Below are 17,073 nucleotides of genomic sequence, written 5' to 3'. Positions count from 1 at the left end.
GTAAATGAAGCAAATATTCTACACTTCTAATTTGAAGAAATGTAGGCTGAGCTTTGTTAGAAAAATAAATTACATTTTGCTGGATCTATTAAGATCCCGGTTAAATAAGGTAAAATTTAAAGTTGTTCACATACCTGTCTATCAACACAACTATGTTGAAATATGTGACAAAATGATATAGGTTCAAATGTTCACTAAGACTAATTAATTTCCATTTCATAAATCAGTCATTACATGTAAATCCATGGCTGTGACGCCTATAATGTTTTACATGCTGAAAAATAGTAGCATGTATCCACATGCAACCTGTCTTTGGCTACAGCTGGATTTAATGTTAGTCACCTGGTGAACTTTTTTTCCCTACAGTACACGGCTGAGGTCATGAAAAATTGAAATAAAAACTAAATCATAATCATAACTACTGGAAACAGGGTGAAAGGAAAAAAAAATCCACCTACCAGCACCTTTAAAGGCCATTAATTAACATGTTATATAATGTTTATTTCAACAGTACAAAAACCAAAAGAACCAACCAACAAAAGAACAAGTTGTGGTTTACCAAGGGGTTGTGTGCCAGACTATTTCTTGGTGGACCCAGTGACTTCCTGGAGTTTTTGCCGGTTGCCTGGCAATGTTAAAGTGACAACTAGACAAGAGAGTGGTATCAGTCTTCTCATCTAACTCTCAAGGAAGCAAATAAGTGTATTTCCCAAATGTCAAACTAGTCCTTCAACTCTGGGTTTGGGTTGCTATGTGTGTGCAGCTTTTTCACACGTGTCTGGCATATTGACCAATTTCTTTGACTATCTTAAGTGAGACTACCTCGGCAGCCTGTAATAATGTATTTCAGGGCCAGCAGGACCAAGGAGAGCGTGTATTCTGCTAGCCAGTGGGGAGGCTGTGGTGTTAACTCCAGCGTCTCAGTACAAACACCTCAGTGGGATGTGGTTGAAAGCTGAAAAGAAGCTGGAAGTGGACCATTTAGCTTAATTTAGTTTGACACAATATTGTTCCCAAAAGTCAAGAACAAACTTTCATGCACAAATATGAACATGAATGAAACCACCTTGATTACACTTTCCAAAGCGGTAACTGTATAACGCAGTCAACATGGCAGCAGCAGCTGAATGTGAACTTTGAGGAGCGGTGGGTTGAAATCATGTCATCAGGACCAAGTCTCGCTCTGGAGTCGGCCTGTCCTCTCCATGGCCGCAAACATTTCCTCGGCTTCCTCGGCGGACATGCCTCCTTCCTGCTGGAACACCTCCTTCAAAGCGTCACTCACACTGGCTGGCATCTGTTTAGCATTGCTGCATCGATAAGAAAACAAGGTCAGCGCTGTATGTTCACAGCTGCTCACTGTTACAATTCAGCAGGGGTAAGATACAGAATATACCGTGAGTGCACATGTAGACAAAATCAGTAAAGGAAAGAAATTGATATCTAATATTTCTTCTTAATGAGAAGATGTGATGAAAAGAAACCTAGATGAAGGTTTCAGAAATGTTACATCCAAAAATCAGTGGAAACCACTTTTTCAAAAGGTATGAAATTAGGCCTGCAACTTTTGATTATTTTGATCACTGATTTGTCTATTGCTTATTTCTTAGATTGACTTCTTTTGTCTGACCAACTTTCCAAACCCAAAGATATTCAACTTACAATTATATAAAACACAAGAAAGCAGTTAATCATCACACGTGAGAAGCTGGATACTCTTAATTTGATAGATATGATTAATCGATGATCAAAATTGTTAATTTTCTGTCAAAACAATTAGTCAACGAGTTGAGGAAAATAGTGGAAGAGGCGTTAGGGCATTTACGACAGAGACAAGGTTAAATACACAGTTAGCTGGTTAACCCACGGATCAGTCTCTCCGGTAAATGTCTTTCGTCTTTGTGTAATGGCTAAACTTCAAAACGGACAATTTGTAGTTTTAGACAGAGTTTTGGCCTTCCTCTCATCGAAGTGAGGTTCCCCGGTTTGGTACCATCGTGCCTGTACAGAGACCAAAACCAAAGGCTGATCATATCTGGCAAACTACACTATATTCAGAGACCTATACAGAAGTACTGGGAGGATGGATACATTATTATTCATCAAGAAATAGTAACTCCCTCTAACACTGCAGAATGTCATTTTTTCATTTCTGTTTTAGTACCAATGCAACATAAAAGATACAATGTGGTAATTATTGAGTTTTAAAGGGGCTGGTACATGTATTTTTGAACTTCAGTCAGAACCAGGCTAACTGTTTCCCTCTGCTTCCAGTCTTTATGCTAAGTTATGCTAACCACATCCGGAGTCCAGCTCAGTACTTCGTTCTTAATACACAGACATGACACTGACATAATTGTCTCAACTCAATCTTGGAAAAAAGAAAACGAGTATTTCTCAAAAGTATTCCTTTAACATGGACTGGAGGTAGTCACAGAGTATATTGTTAGTATAGAAAAGAAACAGATTTTGATGTTGCCAGTTTATCGGTAGTGAATACTGCTGCAAGGCAGCGGGTACATGCACACACACACAAACACACACACACACACACACACACACACTAATGAGGTGATATGATGTACGAATTAATGGGATCACTAGAATGCTGTTTTTTGTTCACGGTGACAATTAGAATGAATACCCAGATTTGAACGAAGGACAGGTTTAGTTTCGGCGCTTTGGACTCACCCAGCGATGTAAAAGCAGGCACTTTTATTCGCAATCAGGTCCCACAGGAGCCCAGCGTTCTCCTTCACACGATGCTGGACATACACTTTTTCCTCCTGAACAAACACAAATATTTAGTCAGTTTCATTATTATCCACAGCGGACATCAGCTACAAAGAGCTACATTCGATGTGCTGGTTGGGGCAGGTAGCTAGGTGAAGTCGATGCATGGGGGCAGCGTTACCAATGGTCCCTGGCTATTGTAGGAAAGGTTGAGAGGGTTCTGGCTTTAGGCAAAAAAAAAAAAAAAGTAATTCCTCTTCTTAACATGAGTAATGAAATGGCTCGTTAAAAGTGGTCTGTGGGCAGGCACCTGGGGGCCAGGCCCCTCATCTGACTACTGTTCCAGCCTCAACAAAACAAGACTTTTTAACACAGGTTATATGCATGGCCGGGTATCTACAATTATTAATCTATGCCAGGGACTTCATACTGGAAGGGCAGTGTATTTGGCCATACATTGGCATGAGAGTTTGTGCCAACTTTTCTGTGTGGGCCAGTATGCATATAGTAAAGCGAGCCTACTGGGCTGGTGCCCAGTGACCTTGTGCCAGCAGGGCTCTGGGTGTTTCTCACATAAATCCAGTATAAACAGGCGGCATGGAAAGAATGAATAGGATAGCCTGTGTAAGTTAGCTGTGTGCACACCTTTTCTTCTCTAGTCCAGTTAGTTTTTAAAAAACTAACTGTCTACTCAAAGTGTGAGGGAGAGTGCCTGTTTTTTCAAGCTCAGACATTAACAATAAACTGAAGACCAACAGAACCAAGAAAAAACAGCCCAAGTCTGGCATGAGTCAGCCTTGGATTTTAGTGGTGGTGGGTGCTCATTTTGCATGTGTAAGTGTGTAACAAACAGGCTCTGTGGTCAATGCTTATTGACAGGCCGTGTATGTTACAGTAGCTGTTAGTCATAATTCAAGTTAGACACGTGGTGCAGGTTTGACTACGGATAGAAAATTCAGCATTTGATTTTATTCACTGATATGCAGGTCACTGGTGTTCAGGTTCATTTAGCTGTTTCCCCAGGACGATTAAACAGTCCAGTAACGCACTGACACTGAAATAATGTTATGACTGTAAGGGTTGCTGCTGCACCAAAACAGCCCCTCACAAAATTTAATTAATTCATCAGTTGATGCTTGACATTAAGCCAACAGTGGTAGTATCAAAAACACAGATGCATGCTAATGCTATATATAAATAGCTTTGGATGGACAATCATGAAAATAATGGTCTTTGCAAATTTGACTTTTTTGGTTTATCTTGCCAACACTGGTTTTCTTTACAATGTCCATTACAGCCTCACTGGGCTGCTAGCATGGCTGAACTCTCTCTTAGTCCTTTTTTTTTTTATTTCTTGTGTTCCTTCAGTGTCAATGTTATGTATCGGTTGCATGGCAGTAGAGTGTTGGTGTTTATCTGTGTATACAGTATGAATTGTTGAGTTTTTGTCACTTCACGTGATTGTTAACATGCATTCTGAGTGTGTGTGTGTGTGTGTGTGTGTGTGTGTGTGTGTCTGACCTGGTCTCGTGAGAAGGCTGTGAAAAGGGTCAGGTGTCCGGCCCTCATCATCTCCTCCCACTCTGACCTGAAGTAGAAGTCTTTTGACTCCGAGCGACATCCAAAGAACAGGACGTTGGCTAAAGAGCAGGAAGACAAGGAGGTGGTGTCTCATGTCGGAGTTGTGACATGATGTGGACTAACGAAATTCATTTACAGAAGAGAAGAGACAAAGTCAGAGAGGTAAAGATCTCACCAGTTTTTCCTTCAGCAATCCTCTCTTGTAAAGCTGACCTGAACGGTGCCACTCCTGTTCCAGGTCCAACCATTATCACAGGGGTGTCCGTCTCTTTAGGGAACTTCATACTTCCCTTCTTCACCCACAGAGGCACAAACACCTCCCCTGCAGCACCGTTCAGTAAAACACACCCAAGGTCAGGGTTTTGTAATGTAATGTAACAGATAATCAACATTTTTTGCAACAGGAGGTATTTATTCCCGAAGTTATGTGCTATTTTTTTTTAACCTGCAAGACTTCAAGACATCTCAAATAGCAGCCTTTACTTTCCTCAGTTGGGGCGAAAACCAGGCCTAGGGACATGTCTTTATTCCCAATTTCCCATTTTTATGAATATATTCTATCAGATTTTAGCAAGATTTTTTAAAACTGTATTTTCTGATCTTGTCAGTGCTGTTTGCTGCTTACCTCTACGTTACGTAATGTCTTGTTAAATTCAGTATAATGTATATTTCCACAGCACTAATTCCATAAGTTCAGCAACAGAGTCATATCATACCCATCACTCTGCTGAGTTTTTCTATTTTAAAAAGAAATATCGTTGTTATGCATTAATTAATTGCAGTTGGTTCCACTTTGCTGTCTTTCCATTTGGTTTTAAACCAGTGGTTCTCAACCTGGGGGTTAATTTCTGAAAATTTCAGAGGGTAGCCAGATGGTTGTGGAGAAAAAAAATAATACAATAACATCGTAAAATTAAATTACATATTTTAGACTGGGGAATGTTTTTTTTACATTACATTCCCTGCACTAGTGATATCACTTTCCTTAGAATAGATTTTATTGAGTGTGTTTGTGAGAGTCAAAGGCCTTTTTCAGACTCCCAGCCCAAATCCATTTTTTGCTGTCTGAAACATACAGGAAATATTTGGAATACTTCTTCAGCTTTGTTGATCAAATTTAAGTAAATAAGTGAGTATGTGGGTTTTTGCTATTTTAGTATTTCTGTGAAAATGAAAAACAGTGCAGCAGAGTGGTAAGCATGACATGACTTTGTTGTTGTACTGTTGGAATTAGTACCGTGGAAATAAACATTATGCGTAATTTACCGCATAAACTATTGCAGAACAGTTAAATAAACCCGCCTTAATATTTTTTTTATCTAAACTTTGTTAGCAACTGGCCTTTATTTGTTTGTTGTTAACTAAGATTGTGTAAGTGTTTGAGTATTGGCTTCTATTTGAGGATTTATTGGGATGGGAAATGTTCATTTTTGGGGCAATAAACTCTAAAAATGGATACACATCTTTTTCAACAAGCAGGAAAACTGCACATTATTAACAACAAAACAACAAAATTAATATTATACAGGGTATTCAGAAAGTATTCAGACTCCTTAACTTTTTTCAAATTTGGTATGTTGCAGCCTTATGTTAAAATCATTTAAATTCATTTTTTCCCCTCATCGATCTACATTCAATACACCATAATGACAAAGCAAAAAACAGAATTTTAGAAATTTTTGCAAATTCATAAAAAGGAAAAACACATATATCACTTTGACATAAGTATTCAGACGATTTACTCAGTATTCAGTTGAAGCACCTTTTGCAGCGATCACCGCGTTGAGTCTTCTTGGGTGTGACGTGACAAGCTTTGCACACCTGGATTTGGAGATTCTCTGCCATTCTTCTTTGCAGATCCTCTCAAGCTCTGTCAGGTTGGATGGGGACCATCAGCGGACAGCCATTTTCAGGTCACCAGAGATGTTCGATTGGGTTTTAGTCAGGGCTCTGGCAGGGCCACTCTAGGACATTCACAAAGGGTTCTCTTCTTAGTCATTCCTGCGTTTTCTTGGCAATGTGTTTAGGGTCATTATCCTGTTGGAGGGTGAACCTACAGCCCAGTCTGAAGTCCTGAGCATTCTGGACCAGGATTTCATTAAGGATGTCTCTTTACTTTGCTCTGTTCAGCTTTCCCTCAACCCTGACCAGTCTCCCTGTCCCTGCTGCTGAAAAACACCCCCACAGCATGATGCTGCCACCACCCTGCTTTACCACTGGGATGGTATTGGGCAGGTGTTGAGCGGCGCCTGGTTTCCTCCATGACAATTCTAAGACATAATGTTTGTAATTGAGGCTGAACAGTCCAATCTTGGTTTCGACAGACCAGAGAATCTTGTTTCCCACAGTCTGAGAGTCCTTTAGCTGCTTATTTGCAAACTCCAAGCGGCTTTCATGTGTCTTTCACAGAGGAGAGGCTTCCGTCTGGTCATTGTGCCATAAAGCCCAGTTCGGTGGAGTGCTGCACTGATGGTTGTTCTTCTGGAAGTTTCTCCCATCTCCACACAAGATTTCTGGAGCTCAGCCAGAGTGACCATCAGGTTCTTGGTCACCTCTCTTGCCAAGACCCTTTTCGAGACCGATTGCTCAGTTTGGCAATGCAGCCAGTTCTAGGAAGAGTCCTGGTTGTTCCAAACTTCTTCCATTGAAGAATTATGGAGGCCACTGTAGTCTTGGCAACCTTGAGTGCAGGAGAGTGTTTTCTGTAGCCTTAGCCAGATCTGTGCTTCTACACAATCCTGTCTTTGAACCTTGCAGGCAGTTCCTTCGACGTCATGGCTTGGTTTTCGCTCTGATATGCATTGATATGCTGTGAGATCCTATATAGACAGGTGAGTGCCTTTCCAAACCATGTCCAGCCAATTGAATTTACCAAAGGTGGACTCCAGTCAAGGTGTAAAAACATCTCAAAGATGATCAGGAGAAATAGGAGGCACCTGAGCTAAAGTTTAAGTGACATAGCAAAGAGTCTGAATACTTGTGTCAGTCTGATATGTCAGTTTTTCCTTTTTAATAAATTTGCAAACATTTGTAAAATTCAGTTTTCACTTTGTCATTATGGGGTGTAGATTGATGACGGAAAAAAATGAATTTAAACGTTTTTAGCTGCAACAAGACTGCAACAAAATATGAAAAAAGTGAAGGGGTATGAATAATTTCTAAATGCACTGAATGTATGGCTGAAATTAGCATACAACCATCAGCCAATCAGAATAAAGTTATTTTTATTGCTACAGTACAAGCAGATTTAATTTGAAGGATATAACATGTAGTGAAAGACCTTGTGCAGGGTCCAGGGAGGCTAACCAGGTGGAGCAGAGGCCTTTTCTTGGTTTATACAACTTGCTTTTGTACCGGACAACAGCTACCAGGATTTGAAGCCTGTGTGGGTGAGCCTGTGTGGAGAGAATGCTTCTCTATAATACGTCTGCAAGATTTCACTGTGATTTCTCCTCGATCCGTCTTTACTACTACTAGTGAATTTACAGCTTTGCTTAAGATATCCAGATGAAACACAGCATATTTTTTCATAGCAGTTAAATCATTGTTGTGAATGATGAGCTACCTGGAGAGAAGAAGCGATGGAGAATGAGCGAGGCTGGATCTCAGGGAAAAGATCCAGGAGATGGTCTGCTTTGATTTCTGCTGTAGTGTGGGGGAAATCTGCCAAGACCTACGGCGGAAAGAGCACCAACACACTCAATAGGCAGATCAAAAGACAGGTTTATATATTTAAAGCCTAAAAAAAACAAAAAAACAAGACTCTTACTGGTAGTAACAAAAAGACGCTGATTTTCGACAGGATTGACTCATCATATCAAAACAATTTGAATGGTGCTATAATCACGTGAAAATCTTACACATAAAAAGTAAGGCAGAATATGTTATTTTAAGGTTTAGACTGCAGCCCACCACTGACTCTAACCCTCAGCTGTCACCTCCAGTGCGGTGCGGCGGGGCAGGTTGCAGTAGCTGTGCAGCTCGGCCTGGCCTGCCGCTGAGCTGAACTCAACCAGCTTATCCCGCTCCAGCTCATTGGTGGCGAAGGTAGACAGCAGCTCAAAGAAGGAACGGCGGGGTACAGCTGCGATGTCCAAATAGCTCTCCACAAGTTGTTGCACAGTGCAGGGCTGAGGAAGCCTGGCCGGAACTGAGTAGACAATGGTTCATGCACAAAGAAAGGGTCTATTAAGGCTAGGAAACAATGTATTTTAAGGCAACAATTCTGTTTGAAAGCTGCACTGATCATTATTTTTATGTGAACAACAATTGGTCAAATAACTGTGTAATGTAAAAGGGGTAGCTCGTAGTGACAGACCTACGGAGAATAATCACGTGACTCTGCCCTTCCCCTCAACTCTGCAGTTCCTTGTAGCCTCTTTGGGCTCATTGCTTTTATTTTATGGCGTGCAACTTTACTGTTTCGATCCACTCTCGCTCTCATGAGGGTGCTAGCTCTCTGGCAGTAAGTGAGTTGGCTGGACAGCATGTGACTGGCTCAAAGCTTGGGATGCAGGAATTGATTCTACTATCATGAAAAGTGAAATTATGAAATAAATTATGACCTTATGAAAAGTGTCATTTGGGAAAATTCTGAAGGGCATTTTGAAATGAAATTTCTATAATGAAATACAAATGAACAGAATTCATTGGGTTGATTATTTACTTCATGTCTTCACTTTGGGGCTCCAAATGATAAAGGCTCAAGACTGTCAAAACCTGTCAAAAGCGACAAAGTCATGGATAAGACAAACGCACATACCTACCTGCAGTGTTGTCTGCGGCCCTGAGAGTGAATCTGACCTCTGGATTTAATCTCAGCAGTTGACAGAATTGTTGTACGTCTTCTAGTGTGTTGCAAGGACGCATACTCACCACGTCACCAGCACCAAACCTACACAACAATATCACAGGTAATGATATGAAGCCTGTATAACACTTAACACTTTAATTTTCCATTAAAAAAAAAAAAAATGTTTTCTACCTCTGCATTTTTAAACTGAAAGTGGGAGATAAAAACTAGGAAATCTAAGTAGTTTTTATTCCTGTTCGTGCTGTGTGTTGACTATGACGGGAATAACTAAGGGTCTGTCCCAGTTACTACATTTGTTTTGAACACTTAGGGCCATGTTCACACACTGCCAGGCAGAAGGTGAGTGTCCTACACGTCTAAAAAATGCCAAGAAGGCATATACATAACCTACACTTGATGCCCATTTATCTTAATACCACGTAGGACCGGTATTCAGAACTAAGTGTGTCCTGCAACTCATCACAGTCTACTACACAACACAAGTCAAGTCCAGTTGTTGGCAGCTCTGTGCCTATGGTTTAGTAATCAACAAACATTAAGATGTTTAAGTTCATGACATGCTGGATTCATCCTAAATTTTAATTACATTAACTGTATTACTTCTCTCAGCTCCAGTGTTATTTTTCACCATCGTCTGAATTTAACTGTAATTCTGATGCCTGTGGCCTGAAGGTTGATCCCATTGATTATTCATTATGTGGAAATTCAGTAAACCAACAAAGCATCTGAGCTAAACCGGGCTATGTATTTGCACCAGCCACCGGATGGCATCTTTAATCAAGGGTGTCCCAGTCACCTCTGATAAACCTCCATGTGCTTGTGGTCTTAGCATGCACTTTGGCACTGTGGTAGTAGGCACTTAGCTACTAAGAAATACTGACAGTTTTGGTTTTTATATGGACCCTGAGCCTTGGCTTAACTTGTGTCTGTCCAGCATGTCATGGACATTTTACAAACGTTTAAAAAACAATACACACATTTTAATTTTGCACTGATATAATGAACAAAATGAAGTGTTAGAAAATTCAGTTCAATTTTTAAATTTTTTTAAACTGACTGAAATCCTATTTTAAAAACAGACATTTCACATCTTACGACTTACTCGATACTGGATCCAGTGATGTCAAACTCTATGTGCCTCACATCCTGGAAGTGTGACAGGTCTGTTACTCTCCTATTGGAAACCAGTCTGGCAGGGAAGGAATGAGACTGGGAGTGTACAGTTTGCTCTGTGGATATCCTCAGCTTGTCATCTGTCTCCTCTTTCACATCATCCAGGAAGTGGAAAGTGTACGTTGGAGGAAGTCTTCCACGAGAAATAAGCAAAAACAAAAACAAAAGAAAAATCACGGTACAGTATGCAGCTGACTAATTAAAACCCAAACTGGACTTAATAATGGGCTTCTAAAGGACACAAAACAAAGTCTCAATCAAAATAGCCACAGAATGAGATGCTATTTTTTAAATCAAGTGGATACTCACGGTTCATCTTCCCTGAGTGGTATCACATCAGCCAAAGATGGGTACAGGGCAAACACTTTCTCCCAAAATGCTGTAAGCCAAGGATCAATCACAGCATCTGACCTGTTTCAAACAGATTTTGAGGTGAACACATGCATACAGCAATGTCCCCAGTTTAATTCCAGATAAAAACCTTTGTGGCATGGCTATAGTGTCAAATCAAGCTCAGCTTAATGCAAATGTAAAAAACACCATAAATTAAAAAAAATACATTCTGTAAAAGTATTAACAATATCATGAACATGAACCCAAAACCGTAAGCACAAAAAAAAATTATGTATATGAAAACCATATTTGAAAACTGCTCTAGCTAGAAACTGCTAACAGAAGCTAACGTTAGCAAACAGCAAAGATTCAGTCCTAGTTGAAATTATTGGCACCCTTTTGATTAATTTTAAATAGTTCCTCAAACAAAATAAAGGCCACCAGGCAATCACCAAAGATCTTGAAATCCCCGTTTCACTAGTTCCTAATGTTATCAAGATGTTTCACAGTCATAAAACTGTTAAGACATTTCTAGGATGAGGCGCCAAGAAGAAATTCAGTGAGAGAGGTCTGCAAAGGTTGATACTGATTGTGGAAAAAACACCACATAAGACATCTAAAGAGGTTCAGGCTGACCTGGAAAAATCTGGAGTGGTGGTTTCAGCCAGTACCATACGCTGCACACTAAACCAAGTAGGTCTCCATGGGCAAAGGCCAAAGAGGAGACCACTATTGAAAGAAGGGCACTAAAAGGCAAAACTAATGTTTGCAAAAATTTTCATAGATGAGCCACAGCCTTTCTGGGATAATGTTCTATGGAAAGATGAAACCGAAGTAGAGCTCTTTGGGAATGTAGTCAGTTTGTGTATAGGCAACGAAATGAAGCCCATAAGGAAAAGAACACCCTACCTAAAGTTAACCTGGTGAAGGTTTTATCATGCTGGGGGGCTGCTTTGCTGCCTCTGGTACTGGAAGTAGTGAAAGGAATGATGAAATCAGAAGATTACCACGGCATTTTAGGGCAAAATGTGTTACCAAGTGTTAGAAAACTAGGTTTTTGAGGTGAAGGTCTTGGCTCTTTCAGCAGGACAAAGCACAGATCCAACAGCAAAAAAGAAAGGTTGAAAAGGAAACGATGGACTGTTAAACTGGCCAGGAGTCCTGACCCATTGAAAACCTTTGAGAGAGCTGAAATCTATCATTGCAAAAAGGAATCCTGCAAACTTAAAAGACCTTAAACGCATAGCAATAGAAGAGTGGCAGAAACTACCAGCAGAAACGTGCAATAAGTTTCCAGACGGTTACAGGAAATGTTTAGAGGCTTCCATTGTTAATTGGTTAATTGTGTCTGTGGTAAATTTTGTGTTTGTAAGAAGCTTCTAGATGGCCACAAGAAATGTTTAGAGGCTGTCATTGTTGCCAAAGGTTCTGCAACCAAAGACTAGCGAAAGGTGTCAATAATTGTGTCTGGTCCACATTTTGTGTTTTATTTCACTATTATGCAAGTTTTTTTTTTTTTTTTTTTTTTCTTTTGTTCAGTAACTTTGGACATTTTATTAAATATTCTGATTATACAAAATTGGTTAATTTGCATTTATTTCTGAAAATATTCTAAATTCTGTACTTAAAATTCGGGGGTGCCATCTATCAGTTAATGGCACCATTTTACAGGATAGCTCTGAGTTGATGCGAACATTCAAGTCTAAAACAGTAAATTTGGCTGCATCAGACAATTTATTAAAGAGTTATGGTAGTTAAGGTGAAATGGGAGACACCTATGGCAACCAGTTACAGTAAAGCAGTACTGAATACTGTATCAAATAAACAAATGAATATAGGATTTTTTCTGGCACATTCAAATATATTATAGTATAGTATAATATATATTATAATTTGTTGAATACTAAATTAGTTGTGAAAAAAACTTGAAAAAAATTTGAAATTACATAATATATATGTGTTGGTGGAAACATTTGTCCTCAACCAAGGAATCTGGGTTGGAAAAATAAATGAAAAAACTAATTCTAACCACACACACACACACACACACACACACACACACACACACACACACACACACACACACACACACACACACACACACACAGTAGACACAAATAAGAAAGTTACAGACCAATTTCCCATTTCTTACCCAAGGTCATGTTGGTCATCTGCCAGCCCAACAGGCAGCAGTATACTGGCACCCAGCTGCAGAAGGCGCTTATGAAGCTTCTTAGCCACAAAATTGAACCTATGGTCAAAAGCAGATGATGCTTTGAAGGCCCTGAGTCATTCTGAATGTGTACTGTGAGAACTATAAATGTAAAAAGGACTGACTTTGGATAGGAGGAGTCCCCCAGGCCCAGTACAGCACAGTCCAGACGATTCAGAGATCCAACAGGTAGAGATTTCTTGAAAAGAAACCTCCAGAAGTTCTTTGAAGAAAGTGATACGTGGACAGAAAAACATTAGATAAAAGAATCAGACATACAGCATGCAAATTTGTGGGTTTTCTTATTACGCTGTATTTGTCCTTATTTTGACATATCTATTAGGCCTGGTATAGAATAAGAAAATCAGAACAAAACTATTGATATATTTAAATTGAAAACATTTGCAAGTACAAATGGAGGAAGATAACACAGCTTCTTAGCTGTGTTGCATTATCCGCTTTTATTTTACCTTTTCTGTTGGAATTTTACAATTGAGGAATGGTTTGCAGGCAGTCATGAGATAGGAGTCGATGGCAAGAACACATCTTTTGATTAGACTGTGTGAACTTATTGTCCTGTTACCAACCAAACTGATATGCTTGCTAACCAATACTTAGCAAGAGCTGAGCTTTGAAAAGCTGTTGTGACTGACTAGCATCAGCATGTCCCCAGCTTGCTTGTGTGTTAGCCTCTGCTCAAATGCTACATTGCTTTCCCAAGAAGCTTTGTGAGGAGTCATCATGTCATCAAGCTTCAAGAACACATATTTCTGGAGTCGCATTTCACAAAGAGGTACATATTAATTTTGCCGTGCCACTTTCTGGTGGCATGTAGATGTAAATGTAGAACTAGAAGGAAAAACTCTATTCTCTGTGACAATGTCAGCATGTAAAACTGTCATTTCAACAATCATGGCTATAACATATCAATGACTCAACAAAAAGTACACAACTTTGTCAGGACTTCCAGACTAATTATATAAACAATTATATAAACAGGTCACCCAAAAGCTAAATTAAATAGTTCTTCCTTTTACTGTACGTCTTTTTGTCATTATTATTATTGTTTTTTTTTATGTTGCACATCTGTTTTATATAGATTTCTTTATTACCTTCATATTGTCTGGAGGGTCCCCTTGGCCAGTGGTGGCACACACGAAAACAACCAGAGACTCTGAGATCAAGTTGGCCTGTTTGATGAAAGAAAACACGCAAGGTCACAGTGTTTTCGTGTGATTCATGTCAACTTTAAAAAAATATCTGTGTAGAGGGGTAAAGGCTGTCACCCATCATTGCAGGGAAACCAAGCTGAATCCCCAGATCTGGTGCTGTAACTAGAAATGGGCAGAGCCATAATAATCCCCTCTCCTTGCAATACTTCATAACATCACACTCACCACGTTGTAGCTATCCAGAGGCAACACTTGAACTTGCAGCCACTTTCTCTTCGCCTGTCGTGCAATCCTCTGGGCTGTGTCCTGGGCAGTCCCAGTCTGGCTCCCATACAGGATGAGAAGAGTGGGTTTGGACATTGTGACTGAAAAAAAAAAACAAAGTCACAAAATGCTCTGTTAATTTAGAAGAGCATGAACTTCTAGAAAGATGTTAAACACGTGAAAAAATATAGCGGCAAGCAGCAATTTGCAGGTTCTAACCCTTTTGAGCTCAACAGAAGGAAGCAGTTAATTTGCCCAAAATAAAAGTTGCAAGCAGTAAAAGTCAAGCAAAGTCACTTCAGCTAGTTTGAAGTCCTGTACTAGTTCTGTTTAAAGAAGGAGTGAGACCAATCCCACACCTGTTTCACCATCAAAGCCTGCACCATATCAATAATTGTGCACTCAAAGTTCCGCCATTTTCCCCCCAAATGGATTCGAACGCCTCTTGGTGTGTATGTTCAGGAGACAGCGCAGGATGTCTCCAGTGAGTTTAATCAGGATTGCTCGAAAGCATCTTGGGTTATTAGCAAATACGTGATAGGCCACACCGAACTATCAAAAATGGCAGTTCAGATTTTACTTAATACTTGCTCCCAGAGCATCGACACCTAAATTGGTGAAATTCTGTCCACTGGGTTTTGAGGTACATGTATTTGGTACAGCGCCATCATCTGGCCGATTGGGGTCATGGTTCTTGGGAAGCACTTGCCCATCATTTCCAGTTATTGGGCCAAGTTTCATGTTTCTAGCGCATACCAACTCACAGCAATTTGAGCCGCAGGAGAAGACAACAAATTATAAAAAAAACGACACAAACCCCTTTGGGGTTAGAGCCTTAAATACATGAAAGAGCATGAAATCCCACGCTTAAGAAGAGAATATAAGTGCCAATTCAGACAAATGAATAATTAGACCTGTGATCGATCTAATTATTAGATCTAAAAGGTCCAGTTGATGGGACTGCATTGGTGCTGTGTGACAGGATTTGAATTTATTTTCATCATTGTAATAGTGTGTTTCTTTGCATATGTTCACTTCATCATGTGATGGAATAATGTTTACTTTCAGACAGTGTTGTATCTACTGTTTTTAGTAAAGCAGGTGTAATCGATCTGTTTGTAGTATGCTTAGTGTAAGGATATCACTTTATTATTTTAATCACTATCTTTTACATAACAAGATCTTTTTTAATCTCTTACAGCAGACAATAATAGTAATTTCTCCGACCTATTTAATAGACAAATATTAACAGGTTAAATACTGCTGCAGCTAATATAAAATTGTTACAAAGTTAATTGGGAATCCCTTGATTTAAGTATTTTGTCCCAGAAAGCAATATTAATTCAATCAGTGTTTTATTTTCTTATTATACTTTATTATATAAATATCCATGTATAATAGATTGTGTGATACACACTTATGATATAATACTGAGGGGGTAATGTTAAAAAAAGGGGAAAAAAACAGTGCATATGATATAGTGCAGCAATATTATATTCATTATATTCTTTTGTCAACCACGAAATTCTACCTCTAAAAGTTTTATAAAAATAACCGTCAGAGAAGCAGAATTTCTGGATAGTTTTCTATAAGTTTTTTTGTGTGGAACCTTTAGAGAACCTTACGAAAAAAAAATATTGGAAAACTGTTCTACTCTCAGTATAGCAGTCTCCTGCAGTGGGACATATTCAACCGTGAGCATCCATGTCCCCTCTCAGTGTCGGTGCAACCCCCTGCAGCACAGACAAGCACGGTGAAATTCAAGAGTCTGATATAAAGACAAGAGTGAGCAAAGAGAGACACACACACTGACATTATTATCTATATCCATTATTATTATTATACCCACAGCCAGCTAACTTAAATATCACCTAAATAAGATCTTTAAGGTCACATTAACTCATGGCTACATTGCTGAGCTTAATGGCTGTCAGTTTATCGATCCTGCTGGCATATATATATGACAGAGACAGAGCAGGAGGGTTGGTGAAGCTAATACCGCATGACTGAATTACATTACAATTCATTTTAAGAATTACTAATAGTATAGTTTTAATGTCTGAGTATATAAGTTTTTGAATGATTCCCATTTGATCCAGTATAGCTACTTGTTACATTGTATGAGACTAGCATGAACATCAGAATACCTGTGTGAATGAGGGCCTTGTGCGCAGACTATATTCATATTAGTGCTCAACTAGTTAATTTAATTTAATGGACGGATCGATATTAATAATGTTATCTGAGAGTCACAAAGATATTTGAAGTAAATTAATTAAAAGATACATTAATATTTCAGACATCAGTCAATGATTTTCCGTCACAAACAATTAGTTTGCAACATGTACAAGTTATCAAAAGTATTTGTTTGCTGGTAAATCCTCTTGTTCCCTATGGAAAACAATGGATGTGAGTCACCCGCTTGGAACGATTCGAAGCTACATTTGACCCGGTATGCGTTTCACCCGTGGCTTTCGTAACTCTCATCTAAAAGGGCGCAGATGCGACTGCTGCAAGCGCAGGTATTGGGATATGCCCTCCGCTAGCAGGCTAGTTGGCTAGCTGGAAAATGTTGTCAATTGTTTTGTTTTACGCATTTGTTTCTCCGTGTATAAATGACACATATCGCAAAACAGCAAGGAAACGAGATACCCACCGCTGCTCTGTTAGTCAACAACAGCCTGACACGTAGATACAATTGACAGATGACTGCTCGAAGTCAGGCAGGTACCTCCTCATTCTAAACACCAACGCCACACTTTACGGCAAGCGCGTTTCGAGTTGTGATTGGC

The 17,073-nt window shown here is 39.4% G+C and overlaps 1 protein-coding gene across 1 annotated transcript; it reads right to left on the bottom strand.

Annotated features, from left to right (window-relative positions):
* Positions 1 to 478: 478 nt before the first annotated feature.
* ndor1 (NADPH dependent diflavin oxidoreductase 1) lies at positions 479 to 17,059 on the bottom strand. The gene is made up of 15 exons (XM_040156509.1): positions 16,938 to 17,059; positions 14,243 to 14,382; positions 13,958 to 14,035; positions 12,971 to 13,068; positions 12,786 to 12,884; positions 10,610 to 10,711; positions 10,230 to 10,433; positions 9,081 to 9,208; positions 8,253 to 8,464; positions 7,880 to 7,987; positions 7,595 to 7,709; positions 4,490 to 4,636; positions 4,255 to 4,373; positions 2,692 to 2,786; positions 479 to 1,310 (listed from the first exon to the last, which is right to left on the bottom strand). Exons 2-15 carry the CDS (start codon positions 14,375 to 14,377, stop codon positions 1,166 to 1,168), a joined length of 1,785 nt encoding a protein of 594 aa, XP_040012443.1. The 5' UTR covers positions 14,378 to 14,382; positions 16,938 to 17,059; the 3' UTR covers positions 479 to 1,165.
* Positions 17,060 to 17,073: the final 14 nt, after the last annotated feature.

Source organism: Xiphias gladius, chromosome 20 (assembly GCF_016859285.1).
Source record: "Xiphias gladius isolate SHS-SW01 ecotype Sanya breed wild chromosome 20, ASM1685928v1, whole genome shotgun sequence".
NCBI classification, from domain to species: domain Eukaryota; kingdom Metazoa; phylum Chordata; class Actinopteri; order Istiophoriformes; family Xiphiidae; genus Xiphias; species Xiphias gladius.
Note: the sequence above shows the minus strand (reverse complement) of the source record. Positions and strands in the feature narration are given on the sequence as shown.

Excerpts from the sequence above, each read along its gene's own strand:
- ndor1 (XM_040156509.1), bottom strand. The coding sequence starts at position 14,377 with ATGTCCAAACCCACTCTTCTCATCCTGTATGGGAGCCAGACTGGGACT. Across the intron at positions 14,036-14,242 it reads CTCTGGATAGCTACAACGTG|GCCAACTTGATCTCAGAGTC; the intron begins GTGAGTGTGATG and ends TTCATCAAACAG. Across the intron at positions 2,787-4,254 it reads CAGCCTTCTCACGAGACCAG|GAGGAAAAAGTGTATGTCCA; the intron begins GTCAGACACACA and ends GTGTTTGTTCAG.